Source organism: Pongo pygmaeus, chromosome 4, assembly GCF_028885625.2.
Source record: "Pongo pygmaeus isolate AG05252 chromosome 4, NHGRI_mPonPyg2-v2.0_pri, whole genome shotgun sequence".
NCBI classification, from domain to species: Eukaryota; Metazoa; Chordata; class Mammalia; order Primates; family Hominidae; genus Pongo; species Pongo pygmaeus.
The window spans coordinates 137,608,434-137,620,792 of NC_072377.2; the positions used below are offsets into that span (position 1 = coordinate 137,608,434).

Consider the following 12,359-nt stretch of genomic DNA (forward strand, 5'->3'; position numbering starts at 1 on the left):
ATTGCTGAATCATATGCTAACTCTCTAACATCTTGAGGAACTGCCAAACACTTTTCCCACGTGGCTGCACCATTTTCATTTTCTATTGCCTGGGAATGTATGAAGGATCCACTGTCACCACATTTTGCCAGCACTCGTTGTTACCTGTTTTTTTATTATAGCCATCCATTCCACATAAAAGTGGCATGTGATTTAATGTACTGTTTTTTTGTTTTGTTTTGTTTTTTATAGAGGCAAATTTCTGGAGATGTGCAATGATCTCTTAGCTAGAGTGGAGCCACCACTTCGTAGTGTTTTGGAACAAACCAGTAAGTATTTTTGTGATTGAATTTGTTTGCGTATCTCAGACTCTTTGGAAATTGTTATTTATTATCTTACTTTTGCAAGCAGTGATAGAAATTTTTATTGTATGAACTAATTCAGTGGTATATATTAAACTTTTTTTCAGTCTGTATCTTCCCCCTACCCAAAGTAATCTTTTGAAATGTCTAGGGAAATCTAATAAAAGTTTCTCCAAGAAACTGAATTCAGACTGAAAGTTGGATATAAGCCTCACAATTATTTAATGGTGGTAAAAATTGTCTTTTGCGATGCTGATATGGTAGTCTTATAAGCTTTTCTGTCAGTGAATTCTTCCCTAGCTGGATGAGAGCTACAGCAAAGTGGGAAGGTAGGATAACCATGTAGTTATTTAACAAGATGCTTTAATTTTGTCTCAGGCTAAAAGGTGACTGTTTGATTTAGGAATATATACTAATTTTCCTAAAATCTTTCTTTGACAGACCATTTACCTGGACTTCACTGTTGTGTTGATTGCTATTTCAGAGTGTTGAGATATACTGTCAGCTTGGCACAGGCTTTCCTCTTTAGTGATGATGGCAGATGGGCTTATTTCCACACTGGGAAAGCCCATTTCTTTAAATAGCCCTTCTCAAGAAGTTAGCAGTGGTGTTAGATAAAATGTGACAGGGAGATCAGGTGATATTAAGAAGTATTTTATGAGCAACAGCAGATCCTTTGATACACACCTTCTTTCTGATACGAAGAAACTGTACCTGTAGTTTATTTTTTATTGTATTTTTATTTTTTGAGATGGAAGTCTTGCTCTGTCACCCAGGCTGGAGTGCAGTCGTTCAAACTCAGCTCATTGCAACCTCCACCTCCTGGGTTAAAGCAATTCTCCTGCCTCAGCCTCCTGAGTAGCTGGGATTACAGGCATGCGCCACCACGTCTGGCTAATTTTTGTATTTTTAGTGGAGACGGGGTTTTACCATGTTGGTCACACTGGTTTTGAACTCCTGACCTCAGGTGATCCGCCCACTTCGGCCTCCTAAAGTACTGGGATTACAAGCATGAGCCACCATGCCTGGCCTCTACCTGTGGTTTAATGTGGACTATGTTTATGCCTTGGATTAGAACACTGGAGTAGCTGGATGTGATTCTTCTTTTTTTTCCTTTAATGTCAGGTCAGAGTAACTCAGTGGTTTGAGGCCCTCTTATTTTCCTGATGGCTAGCGTATTTGAATGTTTGGTCTATTGATGTTTTAACACATGTTTGTGTGAGATTGTGTGAGAAATTCAGGACCTGTACACTGCAGTACATTTGAGTATTCCTGGCCCTCACCTCCTAAATCCCACTAGCTACCCTTCCCCCATTATTTTGAGAATTAAAACACCTACTTGTTTCCAGATGCCACATGCCTCTGTGAGTTTGGGCATGAGTATACGTGTGTTGTGGAGGTGGGTGAGGGAGTGGAGGAGTTTTGTTATACATCTGAGTTATTTCATCATGGTAAGATTATTGTTCTTTCATTTCATTAAAAAAATCTGTCTAATTTTTTAAAAATAGAGTTAAAGAAAGAAGATATTTATGCAGTGGAGATAGTTGGTGGTGCTACACGAATCCCTGCGGTAAAAGAGAAGATCAGCAAATTTTTTGGTAAAGAACTTAGTACAACATTAAATGCTGATGAAGCTGTCACTCGAGGCTGTGCATTGCAGGTGAATATTCTTTCTTTAATAGGTAACCATTTATAAATCATTGTAACAAGATGGCAGTGGTTTATGTATCTAATAACCTGGGGTTAGCTCAGGGTGATTTCAAGGTGTTGAGATTCCAAAACCTTTGTTTTAAAATAGAGGTGATGTTCCTAAAAGTAATTGTACTCTGTAGCACATAAGATGAATTAATTGACTAGAAACATAGGTAACTCTGAGCCTGAAGTATGACTAGAAGTTTGGCCTGTTATGTATGTCTATATTAAATAGTGTACATCAACTAAATAAGGGTTGGGGTTAATAGAAAGATAAGGAATAGCTAGATTATATAGGTAATTGACATGATAAAAGTTTGTAAAACTGTTCAGACACCATTAAATTACTAATATAAATATTTTAAAAAGACCATTGATTTTCTGAAGTAATTTGTAGGTTTAGTGATATTATCAGTTTATAATGTTTATACTTGTTAAATGGAATTTTTGAAAATTATTATTCTAGTGTGCCATCTTATCGCCTGCTTTCAAAGTCAGAGAATTTTCTATCACTGATGTAGTACCATATCCAATATCTCTGAGATGGAATTCTCCAGCTGAAGAAGGGTCAAGGTATCATGTTTATTAATCATTTACATACCTAAAGTTAATTGACTATTAGATCTGAGTAATATGTTGCTTTTCATTTCAGTTTACATAAATCTGTAACATTTTATCATAGTGCATGAAGGAAAGTGGTCATTTGTTTTAGTCAGAATAAATTTGTGTCCTTAATTAGTTTCTCACACTTGATTCTGCTGAAATCATTGGTGCCTTTTATGTGCAGATTGACGTATATTCCTTTTTTACTGACTTTATATATAAAGATTCTTGGGAACTCCTATAATCTGGAAATAATACCAATTGAAAAGAGAGAGAAACTAACACTGTGCAATAATTACAAACCTAGAACACATGGGTGAAAGTGTTAGGAATATCCTGAATTTGTGTTTTTGTCTTTTTCCTCCATTCAGTGACTGTGAAGTCTTTTCCAAAAATCATGCTGCTCCTTTCTCTAAAGTCCTTACATTTTATAGAAAGGAACCTTTCACTCTTGAGGCCTACTACAGCTCTCCTCAGGATTTGCCCTATCCAGATCCTGCTATAGGTAAGTAAAGAGTTGGGAATTAAAAAAAAAAAAAAAAAAAAGCACAGTGGCTCACAACTGTAATCCCAACACTTTGGAAGGCTAAGGTGGGAGGATCACTTGAGCCGAAGAGTTCGAGATCAGCCTGGGCAACATAGTGGGACCCTGTCTCCATTTAAAAAAAAAAAAAAAAAAAAGAAAAGCTTATCTACTTGGAGAGTTGGCATAGTAGAAAGAACAAGTACGGTATTCTGAAATTTAGGGGCTTTAGATTGCAACAGAAAACCTCTTCCAGTCTCATTAGCAGGTTTAGAACCAGCCAAATGGCTATTATTTAATTGGATCTCCTGTTGTATTGGCAGTTTTTCTTGGTTAGCACCCATTGTAATTACAACTTACATATAAGGTGGTGCTGTATACTATAAGGAGTTAACGAAATTCAATTTGGACCCTAACATACAGTTATAAGATGTATACAGAAAATCGCCAGGTGCAGTGGCTCACGCCTGTAATCCCAGCACTTTGGGAGGCCGAGGCGGGCAGGTCAGGAGATCAAGACCATCCTGGCTAACACGGTGAAACCCCGTCTCTACTAAAAAAAATACAAAAAAAAATTAGCCAGGCATGGTGGCGGGTGCCTGTAGTCCCAGCTACTTGGGAGGCTGAGGCAGGAGACTGGCGTGAACCCGGTAGGCAGAGCTTGCAGTGAGCTGAGATCACGCCACTGCACTCCAGCCTGGGTGACAGAGTGAGACTCTGTCTCAAAAAAAAAAAAAAAAAAAAAATGTATACAGAAAATCATTAGGAGATGGTGATACAATATCAAAACATCCTAGGTCTCAGAACCGTGTTATCTAGAGTAGTTATAGACTCTGGGAAACTCTTATCTGGAAATAATACTAGTTGAGAAGAGGTAGAAACTAGTTATACTATAAAGACCTACAATATATGGGTAAAGAATTAGGAGTATCCTGAATGGCATTTAGAAGCTGTGGAAAGTTAACCTATTCTTTTTTCCCCATCTGTAAATCTGTAAAACCAGGAATAACAATGATAATTCATACTTTGCAGAGTTCTGGGAATGAAGAAAATGTAAATAAAAACCTTGTACAGTAACTGGATCTAGAAATGGCAATTTACTGATAAACGACAAGCAGAGTGGAATCTTTTTTTTTTTCTGTTTTGTTTTTTGAGTAGAGAATGTGACAAATCTGTTTTAGGAATTAATCTGAAAGTAGCATATAAAGATAAATAGAAATAAGAAATTGGAAGAAAGGAAAGAATCGGGAGATATTTGAGTTCTTAATTGGGGCAGGATAATAAGAGACTGTGAAAGAAGAAAGAGAAATCTGATGATTTATTAAGATTCTAAAAGGACCAATTTTGCTTATTTTAAGCATCATGTTACTGAGCTATCATTGAAAGTAGACATAATCTAGCAGTGTAGGCATATATTCATGCTTGAATTCATCCTCTTAGGTTATGTGTTCTTTTGTCTCTTGTATGTCCCTAGCTCAGTTTTCAGTTCAGAAAGTCACTCCTCAATCTGATGGCTCCAGTTCAAAAGTGAAAGTCAAAGTTCGAGTAAATGTCCATGGCATTTTCAGTGTGTCCAGTGCATCTTTAGTGGAGGTTCACAAGTCTGAGGAAAATGAGGAGCCAATGGAAACAGATCAGAATGCAAAGGAGGAAGAGGTAATCTAGACATTATATACCATTTGTGATAGCCCAGAGGTGACTTGTCTAGAAATTATAGCAAGTAGACTTGGTGGCAAGGCAGGAGCATTGTGACAGAGCTGCTGAGTGAGAGTGGGTTTGTATGTTTGCCCTTCCCCCAATATAAGTGAACCAGCAGTAGATTTTTATGCAGAATTTGTATAGAAGTGGAACACAAGTTGATTTCTCCTTTCAGATCATACACTTCTCAACTTGAGTTATTCTTGATTCTGGTTATTGAAGAGTGCTCTGAGTCTCAGTTAATTATTTTCAAAAGTAGAATAGATTGTACACTCATTTGTTGGAATTATGCACTGGGTCTTCATTGTGCATCAGAATCAAAGCTTTATAAAACTACAAATTACCTATGATTCCAGCACTTTGGGAGGCTGAGGCAGGAAGATTGCTTGAGCCCAGAAGTTTGAGGCCAGCCTGGGCAACAAAGTGAGACCCTCATCTCTACAAAAAGTAAAAAAAAAAACAAAACTAGCCAGGTGTGGTGGCACACACCTGTGGTCCCACCTACATGGGAGGCTGAGGCAGGAGGATTGTGTGAGCCTAGGACGTCAAGGCTGCAGTGAGTCCTGTTTGCGCCACTGCACTCCAGCCTGTGTGTCAGAGTGTGACCCTGCCTCGAGGAAAACAAAACTACAAATGCTTGGGTTTCATCCCCACAGATTTTATTGGAGTTGGTCTGGGCTGAGACCCAGGTAGCAGTAGTTTTAAAAGCCTCTCAGGTCATTCTAATATGTTGCAGGCATTGAGAAGCCACTGGTTCAGGCTCTCCACAAACCTTCTTTCATTGTTATTTTTAGGCTTTGTAATTTTAACGTGTTCACCTCCCCTAGCACATGTAGTGGTCATACTTTTGAGGATGAAGAGAGGCTGACTTAGGAGCTATTTGAAAAAGTTGGAACTTTTGAGAGAAAATACCTTTGAGGAAGCCTGGAGAAGCTTATGCTCTCTTCAGGTTGTATTTTGTAGATTGTATTAAATGATGCCACATTGTGAACTGTGAGTACTTAATGGTGTACAAAGCAGTTCCACAGTTATTCTTGTGTATGTAAAGGTAGGGCAGGGCAAGTGTTATCCTCATTGTACAGATGTATTAACTAAGATCCAGAGTGGAAAACTTCTGTGTCCTAGGTAATGTCGCCTACCTGGAATTTTAGCATAGGTCTTCTGATTGCTGGTAATTCAGCAGGAATTACATAACCATGTGACTTTGTCAATGTGTAATGAAGGTTGTTTAGTCTTCCTAATTGCAGGATTTAATTTGACCTGTTTTTCAGAAGATGCAAGTGGACCAGGAGGAACCACATGTTGAAGAGCAACAGCAGCAGACACCAGCAGAAAATAAGGCAGAGTCTGAAGAAATGGAGGTATGCGTTGTGTGTTTTTTTTTTTTTTTGAGGCAGAGTGTCACTCTGTTGCCCAGGCTGGAGTGCAATGACATGATCTCGGCTCGCTGCATCCTCCACCTCCCGGATTCAAGTGATTCTCCTACCTCAACCTGCTGAGTAGCTGGGATTGCAGATGCCCACCACCATGGCAGCTATTTTTTATTTTTGTATTTTTTAGCAGAGATAGGGTTTCAAGAGATAGGGTTTCACTATGTTGGCTAGGCAGATCTCGAACTTCTGACCTCAGGTGATCCACCTGCCTTGTCCTCCCAAAGTGCTGGTATTACAGGCGTGAGCCACCACGCCTGGCTGAGTTGTGTTTTAGAGTATGCACTGCAGTCTTTTTAAAGTACATGGTTTTGGCTGAGGGGCAGTGTCTTGAAAGATAGTTATACTAGAAACTCTTAATTTATTTGAACAATTTTTTTAGGAAGATTTTGTAGTGATTTGTAGTGTGCTATTTGCAAGATGGCCTTTAAACTCTCTCCTGGTTGATACATGAGAAGAAAGCACTCAGGGATCCTAGTTTTACTAGGCTAGTGATTTGTTTATGCTAGTTTCTGAATGGCTTATACTAAGTCTTTCTACCCATAATTTAAGTCATTACTGATAAACAATAATGAAACTGAAAAAATTTTCAAAATCATCAATGATCCATGCCTTTTACTTTTTAATCTTTTTATTTTTTTGAGATGGACTCTAGCTCTGTCGCCCGGGCTGGAGTACAGTGGCATGATCTCGGCTCACTGCAGCCCCCGCCTTCTGGGTTCAAGCGATTCTTATGCCTCAGCCTCCTGGGTAGGTGGGACTACAGGCGTGCACCATCACGCCTGGATAATGTTTTTATTTTTAGTAGAGACAGGGTTTCTCCATGTTGGCCAGGCTGGCGTCGAACTCCTGACCTCAAGTGATCCTCCCACTTCGGCACCCTGGGATTACAGGCATGAGCCACTGCGCCCAGCCAAAATAACAACTTTTAGTAAAAAGGCGTGGGGCCTGGTTCGGTGGTTCATGCTTGTAATCCCAGCACTTTGAGAGGCTGAGGCGGGTGGATCACTTGGGGTCAGGAGTGAGACCAGCCTGGCCAACATGGTGAAACCCCGTCTCTACTAAAAATACAAAATTTATCCCATTGGGGTGGTACATGCCGGTAGCCCCAGCCACCCAGGAGGCTGAGGCATGAGAATTGCTTGAACCTGGGAGATGGAGGTTATGTGAGCTGAGATTGTGCCACTGCACTCCAATCTGGGCGACAGAGCAAGACTCCATCTTAAAAAGTTATTTTAAATAATGGAATAATGGATTTAAATATATTTTGTGAATAATGTAAATAATGTATTTATTTCAAAAAGAGTAGTAACATTTTTGAATCCTTTACAACCTATTCTTTAATTTTGAGTTGTCATGTTTAAATTTTTTTATCATTGAAAATATCTTTTATTTATAAAATTACAATGTATAATCTCACCATCTTAGGAGTTTCTAATTTTAAAAAGTTTCTAATTTTTAAAAATTTCTAATTTAAAAGTGGCATTTAAAAAAGTTGGACAGAACCTTAAAGTGGCTTAAGTCTGTTACATATTTTCATGTCAATTAACAAAATTTAATTGCTTTTCTTTAGCTGTGCAAGTAATATTAAAAAAGAAAATGGACAGGAAATGGTGCTTACAGATTCTTTAGTTGGGTCAGGCCTTTTTCAAGATGGAAGACCCTTTATGTTGTTGGGTGAGATGGGGGCAGCAGTGGCAGAGACAAGGACTTGTTCTCCTGTATGTTTGTGGAAGGTGGGTGAAGAGAAGGGAGAAGTGATGGCTGCTTCCCCAATGCCCTTGAGCTGTGGGGGGGTGGTTTTAGAGGTATTATTTATCTAGGCTTCCTTGGGATGGCTCAGAAACTAAAGTGCCTTTTGCATAGTATTGCTTCTAAAGGCAAATGAAATAGAAATGATAGATAAATTTCAGCAGCCGACTTAAGTTAGTTTGATAGGAGGTGGGAATTGACATTAAGATTTTGCTTTATCATAGAACAAATTGAATTCCAGATGAATTCTAAAGTTGAAAAAGCTTGAAGTGAATATTTTTCTAATCTGTGGATGAGGAAGGGCTTTCAGAGTATGAAAGCAACATAAGTAATCTCAAAGGAAAAGATGGATAGATTTGACAGTCAAAACTTATATATAGACAAATAATACAGTTAGAAAAAACTAGAGGAGTCGCTGTGGCTCACACCTGTAATCCAGCACTTTGGGAGGCTGAGGCGGCGGATCACCTAAGGTCAGGAGTTCGAGACCAGCCTAGCCAACATGGTGAAACCCGATCTCTACTAAAAATACAAAAATTAGCTGGGCATAGTGGCAGGTGCCTGTAATCCCAGCTACTCAGGAGGCTGAGGCAGGAGAATCTCTTGAACCCGAGAGGCAGAGGTTGCAGTGAGCTCAGATGGTGCCATTGCACTCCAGCCTGGGCTACAGAGCGAGACTCCATCTCAAAAAAACAAACAAAAAAACTAGAAGAGTCAGTTGTTTGTAGGGGAAAGAAACACTGCAATCCTAAGAGAACAGTGGATAAAATATTACTAGGCAGTTTGAGGAAATAGTTAAGTATGGCTTGTAAGTGTCTGAAAAAGGTTAAAAGAAACTCATACTAAATAACAGTCAGATGATGTTAAATGAATTCTCATTTGTGGACAGGGTGCAGTAGAATGAGTTTTTTCCTTGTGAGAATGTGAATAGTTACAGACATGATAGAAATAAAATTACCAGCATGTTACTGATCCATAAATATTTCATACCTTCCTCCTCACTAACTTCATTTGAATGTCTATATGTTTAAATAAAGGTAGAAAAATTTTTAATAGTGATTATATATTGATATGGGGTTGTAGGAGATATGTATTTTATAAAATTTACCATCTTAACTGCTTTTAAGTGTACCGTTCAGTAGTGTTAAATATGTAGACATTGTGGTGTAACCAGTCTTCAGAACTTTATCTTGAAAAACTGAAACTCTATACCCATTAAATAACTTTCCATTATTCCCCTCCCCCATCCCCTGACAGCCACTATTCTGCTTCCATTTTTATGAATTTGACTGCTCTAGATACCTCATCGTATTTACTTATTTTTTATTTTCTAGATGTTATGGTAGTCCTAAGTTACTTAGATCATCATCAAAAGAGAACGAAGTAAAAAAAAGCAAAAACAGTTGTTCAAACATGACTCATTTTGAAGTTTAAGGTAGTCTGTGTATGTGTTTGTTCTTAATGATTTCTATTGTTTTAGACCTCTCAAGCTGGATCCAAGGATAAAAAGATGGACCAACCACCCCAAGCCAAGAAGGCAAAAGTGAAGACCAGTACCGTGGACCTGCCAATCGAGAATCAGCTATTATGGCAGATAGACAGAGAGATGCTCAACTTGTACATTGAAAATGAGGTTGTTATTTAAAGTCTATTGGAACAATGAGCTAACAAATTAATGTTACCATAGTATTCAGACTCTGTGTCCAGTGACTTCATGCATTTTTGATTGTTTGGACTTAGAGAAAATAATTTAGACTTTTGTGTGGTATTGTAAGGGCAAGTTGAAGCAATAGATCCCATGTTATGTCAATTCTTTTACGGTAGTACTAAGATGTCTGTATTGCTAGAAGCTCTGTTATGAAAATTTTGACATATAATGTCTTTGTTGTAGGGGAGGTATTGTTCATTTTTGAATATGTGGGTATATTTGTTCACTAGAGATTGGGATATTTGAGGTTGGTGGTCATGGAAGTTATTCAGTAGGAGAAATCGTATGGCATTAATGGTGGCAGTATTTTGCTTATTCCTTTCCGTTGCCAGTCAGTATGTAAATATAGTAACTCTTACTGAGTGATGCAAGGTTTGGGATTTGTGAGCACATTAATTGAATTAATTTTTGTCTATGAGGTTTCTTACCAGGTTTCCACTGGATCTTAGAATAATTTGTCTTCTAGAAACTTCAGCATTTATACTGCGTGAATGAATTTGATTTTTCTTATCTCATAATAATACAGCAGAGGATATCACTTAGTAACATTGAACCAATAGTTTTTTAAATTTCTCGTCTTAAATTCTTTAATTTTGCTTTTGAGTGTCTACACCTTGATATTTCTATTGTTCTTTTTTTAATCCCACCCACAAAACTCTTTTTGATATTCAAAGTCTGTCAAAGATTAGTCTTCCCACTTCCCTTTGTTATGTGACTTGCAGAACTAAAAGGATGTGGGGAAGAAAGAGTCTCTACTTTTATAATTATATTGGTATTTAAGAAGAAATTAGTTGTCCTAATGTCTAATTTATACATAATATTTATTCTCAGGGTAAGATGATCATGCAGGATAAACTGGAGAAGGAGCGGAATGATGCTAAGAACGCAGTGGAGGAATATGTGTATGAAATGAGAGACAAGCTTAGTGGTGAATATGAGAAGTTTGTGAGTGAAGATGTAAGTCTGCCACAATATGCCTAACTACTGTGTGTCTTCCGTGAACATCTTTAAGTGGGTTAGAAGGGAAGTGTGCAGCTAAATGTGTATGGTAGAATTATTAAAAATGGAGTTTTTTTGGGGGGGGCAAAATTTTATATTTTTTTCTGTATTTCTCTATTAGTACAGTGTTTTGTAAGGTTTGGTCTTTGTGCATCACGTTCACAAATCACTTTTGACATGTTCGAATATTGTTATTTATCTTGTATTTTTCTTTTCTTTCTTTCTTTTTTTTTTTTTTGAGACAGAGTTTTGCTCTTGTTGCCCAGGCTGGAGTGCAATGGTGTGATCTCGGCTCACCGCAGCCTCCGCCTCCCAGGTTCAAGCAGTTCTCCTCCCCCAGCCTCCCGAATAGCTGGGATTACAGGCATGTGCTACCACGCCTGGCTAATTTTTGTATTTTTAGTAGAGATGGGATTTCTCCATGTTGATCAGGCTGGTCTCTAACTCCTGACCTCAGGTGATCCGCCCGCCTTGGCCTCCCAAAGTGCTGGGATTACAGGCGTGAGCCACCGCGCCCGGCCTGTATTTTTCTTTAAATTGTTAAAGCTCACTTTTTCCCATTTATTGTAACTCACAATTTTTAGTTTTTTTAAAAAAAATTTGAATAGCTCTTGGGTACAGGTGGTTTTTGGTTACATGGATGAATTATATAGTGGTGAATTCTGAGATTTTGGTGCACCTGTCATCCACGTCCTGTACATCATACCTAAGATGGTAGTTTTTTTATCCCACACCCCACTTCTGTCCTCCCGCTTCTGAGTCTCCAAAGTCCATTATATTAACTGTGTATGCTCCATAGCTTAGCTCCTACTTATAAGTGAAAACATAGCAGTATTTGGTTTTCCATTCCCAAGTTACTTTACTTAGAATAATGGCTTCCAGCTCCATCCAGTTGCTGCAAAAGACATTATTTTGCTACTTTTTATGACTCAGTAGTATTCCATGGTGTGTGTGTATATACCACGTTTTCTTTATTTTATTTTTATTTTTTTGAGATGGAGTCTCGCTCTGTCACCCGGGCTGGAGTGTGGTGACGCGATCTTGGCTCACTGCAAGCTCTGCCTCTCAGGTTCACGCCATTCTCCTGCCTCAGCCTCCTGAGTAGCTGGGAGTACAGGTGCCTGCTACCATGGCTGGCTAATTTTTTTTATTTGAATTTTTTTTAGTAGAGACGGGGTTTCACCGTATTAGCCAGGATGGTCTTGATCTCCTGACTTCGTGATCCACCTGCCTCGGCCTCCCAGAGTGCTGGGATTACAGGCGTGAGCCACCGTGCCTGGCCTACCACGTTTTCTTTATTTATTCATTGGTTGATGGGTACTTAGTTGTTTTTATTTTTTTATTTTTTTGAGATGGAGTTTCAGTCTTATTGCCCAGGCTGGAGTACAGTGGTACGATCTTGGCTCACTGCAACCTCCGCCTCCCTGGTTCAAGCGATTCTCCTGCCTCAGCCTCCCTAGCAACTGGGACTACAGGCATGCTCCACCATGCCTGGCTAATTTTTGTATTTTTAGTAGAGACGGGGTTTCACCATGTTGGCCAGGCTAGTTTGTCCTTACCTCAGGTGATCCACCCGCTTCAGCCTCCCAAAGTGCTGGGATTACAGGCGTGAG

At 38.9% G+C, this 12,359-nt stretch overlaps 1 protein-coding gene across 2 annotated transcripts in view; it reads left to right on the forward strand.

The window, feature by feature from the left end:
* The window catches only part of HSPA4 (heat shock protein family A (Hsp70) member 4), a 57,303-nt gene that overhangs the window by 39,402 nt on the left and 5,542 nt on the right, over window positions 1-12,359 (forward strand). For both annotated transcript variants that reach the window (XM_054487429.2, XM_063665494.1), the window contains exons 8-15: window positions 232-308; window positions 1,850-2,001; window positions 2,500-2,606; window positions 3,008-3,141; window positions 4,634-4,815; window positions 6,129-6,218; window positions 9,520-9,672; window positions 10,579-10,704. In XM_054487429.2, coding sequence (XP_054343404.1) covers window positions 232-308; window positions 1,850-2,001; window positions 2,500-2,606; window positions 3,008-3,141; window positions 4,634-4,815; window positions 6,129-6,218; window positions 9,520-9,672; window positions 10,579-10,704 — 1,021 coding nt within the window. The remainder of the gene's footprint in view (window positions 1-231; window positions 309-1,849; window positions 2,002-2,499; window positions 2,607-3,007; window positions 3,142-4,633; window positions 4,816-6,128; window positions 6,219-9,519; window positions 9,673-10,578; window positions 10,705-12,359) is intronic.